Genomic DNA, 9,278 nt, shown 5'->3' on the forward strand with positions numbered 1-9,278 from the left:
ACGGTGAGTTATTAATATGTATGATCCGTACTTTATTCAAACATTATAAATCTATGCAGAAGTCTGGTGTTTGGGTTTTCCTTTATAGCTTTCATTCTTCTTCCCAGAATTATCTCATTTTGATCGGGAAACTTTTGCATAAAAAGCACACACCGAGAACTCACATTTCCATACCATAAATATTAAAAGGGGGTTAAGCTTTACAGTTTCTTCTCCCATCCCAATGGGAGGAAAGTTAGCCTTCTAATCAGGGGGCCATTATTAATGTTCTTTTTATTCACAAGCTACAAGGTAAATTTTAACTTACAATATGAAATTGTACTCTGTAGTTCCTTTCCTTTATGTACATTGTGAAATGCTTGGCTACGCCATGTCTTTTGTATGATATTACTACAAATATACTTTTGAAGGATATACTACAAATCAAGTAGTCCTTTGAGTTGTTAAGAACAGTTGGTTGGCTTAATTTTTGAGGACCAAACCAAGTCCAGACATTTTTTTAAGGATCGTGATTAAAGTGCTTTTCACTGGATAATTATAAAGTATGATTCATCACAGTGTAGACTCATCACGGTAAATCTCTAGCATGCAGAAGACGGAAATGGAACTAGAAAGCTGAATGTCTTCTTAGTAGCTTTTAAGCTTCTTAGCAGCTTCCTCTCTCCTGTTTATTGTCATTTTTTTTTTTTTTTTGCTAGCATAAAGGCGTAGTCATAAATTTTGGTTCCCATGGAAATAGAAAGGAATGCATGAGCTATTTCATTCGGGTGTACTGTCTGCTAATCACACAGTCTCGGCTGTTGTACTTCGTGATGGGAAATGAACGTGCTAATTGGTACTCTTTTTTCTTATTTCAGGAAACCTGCCATATGAATATAAAATAGTGATTGCTGGGAATCATGAACTGACATTTGATAAGGAATTCATGGCAGACCTTGTTAAACAGGACTACTACCGTTTCCCCTCTGTGTCCAAATTGAAACCAGAGGACTTTGACAACGTTCAGTCCCTCCTGACAAACAGTATTTACTTACAAGACTCGGAGGTAACAGTGAAGGGATTCAGGATATACGGGGCACCTTGGTAAGTGCTCATTGGAACAATCTTCCCCCTTCTTGTTTTTAGTTCAGCACTAAGAAATCATGATGCAGACGTAGGTGCTTTCAATGGCAAGGATAAGGGTGGAAAGAAAGCTTATTGCTATATTTCCAACACAACACAGATTCTAGCACTGCTGGAAAGAACGGTGCTTGTTGTTTTCACCGTCGTGCAGATTTCCTTAGGCAAGATCAATGGAAGTAGGGCTTTGGTAGATATGCATATGTTTATGTGACTGGGGCTATGTGTGTGTCTGTGGGACACAGAAGGGTTTGGGGGAAGGTCACCATGTTACCCTTCACGTGGATTCAGCTACTCTGAACATGCCATCAGCCTTAGGTAACTCATTTCCTTCTCATTTTACACTGGAAACACTCATATCTTGCTTAGGTTAGGTTTTCTCAAATCTTGCTACACATCAGAATCACCTGACTAACTCTGAAGAAGTACAGATTTTTGAAGCCATACCCCCAGAGACTCTGATTCTCCTTCCTGAGGTAGAGCCCAGCAATTTGTATTTTTAAAGCTCCCCAGACGAGACTGATGTACACTCAGTTTGAAATTTACAGGTTGAGGCTCAGTGCTGAGAATTCTAGCACTGAGCTCTAGAAAACTTGAAACAGGTGCGTATTCTTTGGGACCAGACAGGAAGCATTTGATCTTGTCTCTCTCATTTGTCACTTGTGTGCTTTTGAAGAAGTTAATTCACAGAGGATGAGCCTCAGTTTCTGCACCTCCAAGACAGTGGAGATAGTACTTACTTTAGAGGATTATTATGAGGATTAAATTAGGTGACGTTTTATAATGGATGTGGAAGAGTGCCTGGTGGTTTGCTTAGGGTAATGATGATCATTTTCTGGCCTCAGTACTGCTCCTAAGTATTTATGTGAACTTGAGCAAGTCACTTAGCCTCCAAACCAGTTTCTTCATCTTTAAAGTGGGAGTTTTAGACTAGAAGATCAATATCAGAGGAGCCTTGGATTTTTATTTATCTACTTTTTTGAGAGCTCTGTGTGTATATAGAGCAGAAGAACTAACCTTTACTCACCCAACCTGGAGAAGTATCCCAGCCCTGTGCTAGGATTTACGGATAAGCCTGGAAGAGGACAGAGAGCGTGAATTCAGATTGGCCATCCCACTCGACAGTTTGGTTTGTTCTCTGTAGAGTAGAAAGTTGAGGTTATTTTCTCAACAGTTGATCATTTTTTTTTTCTAGCTTTACTAGTTGGTATCCAGAAGGACTGAGGAGTGAATACAGGAAGTATATTTCATTTAAAAATCAACCCGACAATGACTGTGAACGCTTACTTGAGTACCTACTATATGCCAGGCATTGTTCTAAGCCTTTTTATCTTTTATCTCATTTTCCTTAAAATGCCTTTAAGAAACGGACACTGCTGTGATTCTGATTTTGCAGGTGAAAAAAACTCAGGCACAGAAAGGTTAAGTAACTGCTCAGGGATTGCCCAGACTCTGAGTGGCAGCATCCTGGTTTTGAGTCAGACTACGGGGTGCACCGTATGACTGAGATGGTGATGGTAGCGGTGTGGTAATTGGGGGTTATAATCTGCAGTGGTGATGTCCAGCTTTACTAATGTACATCAGTGAATGTTTTTTATACACAAGGTGGTAAAGGGCAAGAGAACAAACAGTAGAAATTGGTCCTATCCAAGTGTAATCTGAAAACTGGTCTCAGGGTAACGCCCGATGTCGGTATGAGCATTTCTGAGCAAACGGCCAGAGGGGGAGCTTTTCCATCCTCACAGCTCTCTTCTTAATGACTATGCAGGAGGTGAGGAAGGACCTCTGATTGGCAGAGAAGCTCTGCATGGAGTTAAGACCATTTTTTTAATACCTGAAGTTGATTTTTGAAAGACTTTTGAAGGCACGGAACATGGAAGGCCGTTCCTGAACAAGCCAGACTTTGAGACACCTCCGGATTGATAGTTGCTGAAATGATGATAGCAAACAAACTTCTTCCATTATCCGAGCAGATTCAAATCTGTATAGGATAAGGTTTAGCTACACCAGCTGACGGCTGTGATGAATGAGGGAGTGAGGCAGATCTTGCAGCATCTCAAATTTAAAAAATAAATAAATAAAATAAAAATTTTAAAAATTAAAAAAAAACACACTAAACACATAGTAATTCAAATATGTGATGTAATGGGGCATAATCCGTTTTTGATGGCAGAAATATGTGATGTGATGGGGCGTGAAGACTTCAGACATTGTTTATGTCTAAGCAGAATTGATGTCATTCAAAAATTGTTTATTTTAATAAGATGGTTTAATCAAGAAGGTAGGCAGGGTGCGTCTTCTGAAATGTTATCCTAAAGTTGTTTTTACACATAACATGTTGTGATTTCCAGAAAGTTTAAACTATTTCCTGCCTAGCACTTCTTTACAGTAAGGGAGATCTTTAAATGGAATTTGTGTCACCCATAGGAATTGCTGTACTTTGTCTTTGGACTAAGAATACAGAGGTTGATGAAAAGCAAATTTCAGTTTCAATATATATTTTGGAGGTATAGTAATTTGGATCTCACTGTGAAGATATTCTGTTAAAATTGATAAAATAAGATGAAAACAGAGGAGGAGGCAAACCATAAAGGACCTGTAACTCTAGGAAACAAACAGAGGGTTGCTGGAGAGGAAGGGGGTGGGGGGATGGGGTAATTGGGTGATGGGCATTAAGGAGGGCACCTGATGTAATGAGCACTGGGTGTTATATACAACTGATGAATCACTAAATTCTACCCCTGAAACTAATAATACAGTATATGTTAACTAAATTGAATTTAAATTAAAAATTAAAAAAAAAAGTTAACATCCCCAGAACTGCTGATAATCTGAACATTGACTTGGGAATGCCCATGCTAGCCTTTCTGTGCAGAGAGCACAGATTTTCCTAGCTCTCCCCTTTATTTAGCCCTTGGGCGGGTTTCTGAACATCTCCCTGTCTCTGTTTTCTCATCTTTAAAGTGGGAGATAGCAGCATTACTTCTTCCATGTGGTTGCTATGAGGATAAATGAGTTAATGCATCTGCAGCACACCAAAGACTTCCTGGCATAGAGTAAGCATCTAATGAGCGTGAGCTATTACTGATTACAGGGGGGTTAGTCTTCCAAATCTACTTTATACCTTTGTCCATCTTCATACGAAGACTGTTAGACTGGGAGTCAGATGGAGTGCATTCGAGCTTAAATTCAGCCGCTGCTGATTGAGTGACACAAAGCCAATCACTGAACTTCTGTTCTTTTTTTTTTTTTTTAAAGATTTTATTTATTTATTTGAGAGAGAGAGAATGAGAGAGAGCACATGAGAGGGGGGAGGGTCAGAGGGAGAAGCAGACTCCCTGCCGAGCAGGGAGCCCGATGCGGGACTCGATCCCAGGACCCTGGGATCATGACCTGAGCCGAAGGCAGACGCTTAACGACTGAGCCACCCAGGCGCCCCTTAAGACAACATTAGCTTAAGGCAGATATAAGCAAGACCTTAATCATTACAGACTGCCAAACATTTTATCCTTCTAGATTTTGGGGTCTCTTCAGTTGCTTATCACAAAGAAATCATCTAGCAACATTTAGATATAATTAGGAAAGTGGTCTTTTTATTTTTTTAAAAGATTTTTAAGCGTGGAGCTTGAACTCAAAACCCTGAGTCACATGTTCCACTGACTGAGCCAGCCAGGCGCCCCAGGAAAAGTCTTTTTAAAGCCACCTACATTACCTATAAAAATTTTACCAGTATGGGGCACCTGGCTGGCTCAGTCGATGGAGCATACAACTCTTAATCTTGAGGTCATGAGTTCAAGCCCCACTTGGGGTGTAGAGATTCCTTTAAAAAAAAAAATTACCATTAATCATACCTTGACTTTACATAAGGACTATTTTCTCATGTAACTTTACACTCTGCCCTTATTTTATTTTATTTTTTTTTAAGATTTTATTTATTTATTTGAGACAGAGAGAATGAGAGAGAGCACATGAGAGGGGAGAGGGTCAGAGGGAGAAGCAGACCCCCCCACTGAGCAGGGAGCCCGATGCGGGACTCGATCCCGGGACTCCAGGATCATGACCTGGGCCGAAGGCAGATGCTTAACCATCTGAGCCACCCAGGCGCCCTAGATCTTTTTTTTTTTTTAAGATTTTATTTATTTATTTGCGAGAGAGAGAATGAGAGACAGAGAGCATGAGAGGGAGGAGGGTCAGAGGGAGAAGCAGACTCCCCGCCGAGCAGGGAGCCCGATGCGGGACTCAATCCCGGGACTCCAGGATCATGACCCGAGCCGAAGGGTCCCACGACAGGAAAGCTTGTGGATTTCTTGTATCCCTCGTGTTGATTTTCTGCCACCACCTTGGTTCCTAATTTCCTGTTCATGATCACTCTGAGTTCTGTCTTTTCCAAAGGCTGAAAGCCTTTTCCAAAGGCTCAGTTGGCTCAACCAACTGAGCCACCCAGGCGCCCCTGAACTTCTGTTCTTGTAAAATAGGGCCAGCGAGGTCTGCCCTAATATCTCTAATCCACCACTCGCTTAAATAGTCACCAAAGCTAAAATTTTCAAAGAGTATCCATATTTGCTGGCATGCTTGATTATTTTAATATCTTGTACACGTTGTAACCACTTTCACTTACGAATTTGACTAGAAGCAAAGTTTGGGTGGATTTATACCAGAGCTTAGGTTAGGTTAGGTTTTTCCATCCCCGAGATTCACCCATAGGTGAATGCCTACTTAGTAACGCATTAGTTACTCCAGCCCCCAAATAATGTAAACCAGTTTAAGTTTGATTCCCAGGCTTTTCCAGTGAATTTTGATATTACTAATGGTCTTAATTTCCAAACAAATCAAAATAAGACCCTCGATATGAAGGATTTCCATCCTGTCATGGGTTTCTCGAAGGTGACTGCCATCCCACCAGGAAGATAGCTATAACTCCCGTATTTTAAAAATGTGGATCGTGACTTGCTTTTTAGTATAGAAAAGGAGTACTAGTCCGTATTCATTACACTGTTTTAACTTGTAGCACAGCTGAAAGCTTCCCAAAGATGAGAGAGAATTAAAGCAATGTCTCTAATTTACAATTTAGCCGGAATCTGTATGGGGAGAATAACTCACAACACTTCCAAGGATCTGTGTGTGTTTGCAATAGGAGTGCACTGTGGTACTTCTTAGATTCCTGAGGAAGAGGTCTGGGGAAATTCAGTGGTCTCCCTACACAGATGAAGACGTAAGTGTGCTGCCTTCTCCCGGAAGAAAGGTGCTCCCTTGGAAGGAAGGCAAGAGCTGACTAGATCCAGACAGCACCCCTGCCTCGGGAGGCCTCATGGCAGGTTCTGTGGCTTCTGTATATATTCCTTCACCATCTTGTTCTTCCAAGTATCTTGAAGAAAGGAATCAAGCCTGATGTATTAGCATCTTTGGGAGTAATGGTTTAGACACAGCTTTTCTTAACTTCTCCTATTATGCTTTTCTGTCTCTCTTTGGGGGAGAAAGAGAAGGTCTCGTGTTGCCAGGAGGGTAGGTCTGCCTAGGACTTGGGTCCCACGACAGGAAAGCTTGTGGATTTCTTGTATCCCTCGTGTTGATTTTCTGCCACCACCTTGGTTCCTAATTTCCTGTTCATGATCACTCTGAGTTCTGTCTTTTCCAAAGGCTGAGAGTATGGCTTGAAGGAGGAAACAAAATTTTAATCTGTTTGTCTGGCCCAGGTTGGGGGGAAGGTGGAATTTTTGAAATCAGCTTTGTATTTTTGGTTACTGGATCTGTAGCCAGCATCTTAGTACAAAGAGGTTTCAGGAAACCCACTCACCATTTAAAAATCGACCAGCCCCTTTGTTTTTTTGTTTTTTGTTTGTTTCAATTGCTCTTTTGATACTAAGATGCTGTGTCGAAAAAAATTCAGGTACTAACTGATCAGGAGCCAAGCTGCAGAAAGTAAAAAGCCCGTAGTGCTCCGACCCAAGCAGAGCAGTCGTATTGTTCCTCGGTGGCTGCACCTTGTTCCCCTCTTGAACAGAAATGCAGGGCTGGTCTCCCGTGGCTTTTAATGAATATGAGCGGGGCTTTCCGATGTCCAGGAATTTGATCTCGATGCTGACCAGGAGGTCAGGAACAAAGAACACACTTTTTCATGTTAGAGTAGATCCAGGTGTAATTTGTCAGATTTAGTAACTGTGGAGGAAGTGCCTTAACTTCTGCGGCAGGAAAATTAGATCGGGCCTAGATGGTGTACTTCTAAAATGGCTGCAGGAACAAGAGAAAGCCCATTGAGTTGCATCTGCCAAGGAAGGGTGAGCAGGATGTTTTTTTCCTCTCCTCCCCTCCCCTCATTGCAGATCCACAAACATGTTGAGTTCATCCATTCATTCATTTAAGTATAATTTTCTCAGCATTTTTGAAAATGGGAGTTATTAAGTGTCGATGCCTCTCTCTGCAGCGTTTGTAATTGTGTTTGCACAGAAATAGCTACAAGGTTGCTCACATTTCCTTGTTCTGATCAGTGCAATAGTACTTTATGTTTACCCTGTCAGAAAAACTTCAGATGTTTTTATTTCCAATTATAAGTTTTATAATGCATCATGTATTTTGCTGACAGTCTTCACGTTCTTGAAATAGTGAACAAATTAACAGCAGATATTGAGGAAGAGGACTAGGAAACCAATTGGCAGCTCATATGATAGAATTCAGATATGGGGATGGGTGGAATGGGCTCATTTATTTTATTTTCACAGTCATACTTTGTAATTAACTTGGGCCAAAAAAAAGGAAAGAAGAAAGAAGAAAAAGAAAAGAAAGAAACCTCTCCATGTTCAGCAGGAAAGTCCTTTCATGCTAAAGAACAGGAATGTACAAACAGTATTGGTTCCTCCCACTGTCTCAGGGATTCCAGCTTTTATTCAGGAGGGTTCAGAAAGGTACTGGCACAGAAAAAGATCTGTGTGTGTGTTAAACAAATACGCACTCTGCTTTTACATGATTCTGTTTAAAGGCCCAGGGTAACATTTCATTTTTCTTGGCACGGGGCCCATAGACTCTCCCATATGAAACCTATGGGTGTTCTGCCCTGCTCTAGGGTTACAGGCTCTGTTTACATTTTTGCCTGTTCCAGAATGCAGCTGACTGTTCTTAAAGCTGCGTGGGATCAGGTTCACTTCTGGTTTAACAAGTGCCCTGTTTATTTGAAAAAGGAGAAAGCAACACCGATCACTTTGCTTTCTACGTCCCATCCATAGCCATATCAGTAAGTAGCGGTTCCGAAGCCGGGTTATGCAGGGCCCATGCTGTTTGGATCACAGCCAATACCTTTCCACCCTGCTCCATCCAGACCCTTAAAGCCTGTCCTGATGCCTTTATCTGACGTGTCGGTGGTAGCTGTGTAGAAGAATGTGGAGGGGGGCATAGAAATGTTTGCGTGCATTCGCATATGCTTAATATCAGCTATGGGCATAAATTAAATTTTTGCTTGCACATTCTGAGAGATGACCTCAACTAGCAAATGACAATAATAGCCTCACATGTGGATGATGACTTCACTCAGAGAACTGTCCCATGTATTCTCTCAGTTGGGCTTCACAACAGTTCTAAATAATTAAAATTTAAGTTAAAAAGTAATTCTAAATGATTGAAGTAAGCAGAGTATGTATTAATAACAATAATTAATAATAGCAGTATTTACAAGTGCCTGTATGTCAGGTGCTGCTCGGTATTGCCTCCTTTTGCCGGAGGAGGCCTAGATAGAATTTTTGACGGAGACGGTGACTTGCCCAAAGGGATTGGAGAGAAAAAGGACTAGAATCCAGCCTTCCTATGCGGAGCTCCTTAGACTAAACCGGGATATCCTAGTAACCAGATGTCCTTCTACTCCTTGACCTGAGCTTAGCTTTTTCCATCTAGTTGTAGAAGGGGCACACAGAAATCCAGGCTAATACTCTTCAGGAGCTCTCAGGATTCTGAGTAAGGTGCTCCTAGGGGGAAAGTAGGGATATTGAGGAAACAGTTAAAGGAATGATCCAATATTTGTTTGCCTGACGAGCTACAGAATCTAGGGTTTTCTGTGAAAAATCTATGTTTCAGTGTGTCGTAAGACATGGATCACCTCCTTCTGGTCCTTCTGCTCCGTAGAGATGACTCACGATTCCTTTGCACACACGTCCGCGGGGAGTAAGTATTGGGTG

At 41.4% G+C, this 9,278-nt stretch overlaps 1 protein-coding gene across 3 annotated transcripts in view; it reads left to right on the forward strand.

The window, feature by feature from the left end:
• The window catches only part of MPPED2 (metallophosphoesterase domain containing 2), a 171,930-nt gene that overhangs the window by 83,715 nt on the left and 78,937 nt on the right, over positions 1-9,278 (forward strand). For all 3 annotated transcript variants that reach the window (XM_021684715.1, XM_021684714.1, XM_021684713.1), the window contains exon 4: positions 858-1,083. In XM_021684715.1, coding sequence (XP_021540390.1) covers positions 858-1,083 — 226 coding nt within the window. The remainder of the gene's footprint in view (positions 1-857; positions 1,084-9,278) is intronic.

This window comes from Neomonachus schauinslandi, chromosome 11, assembly GCF_002201575.2.
Source record: "Neomonachus schauinslandi chromosome 11, ASM220157v2, whole genome shotgun sequence".
NCBI classification, from domain to species: Eukaryota; Metazoa; Chordata; class Mammalia; order Carnivora; family Phocidae; genus Neomonachus; species Neomonachus schauinslandi.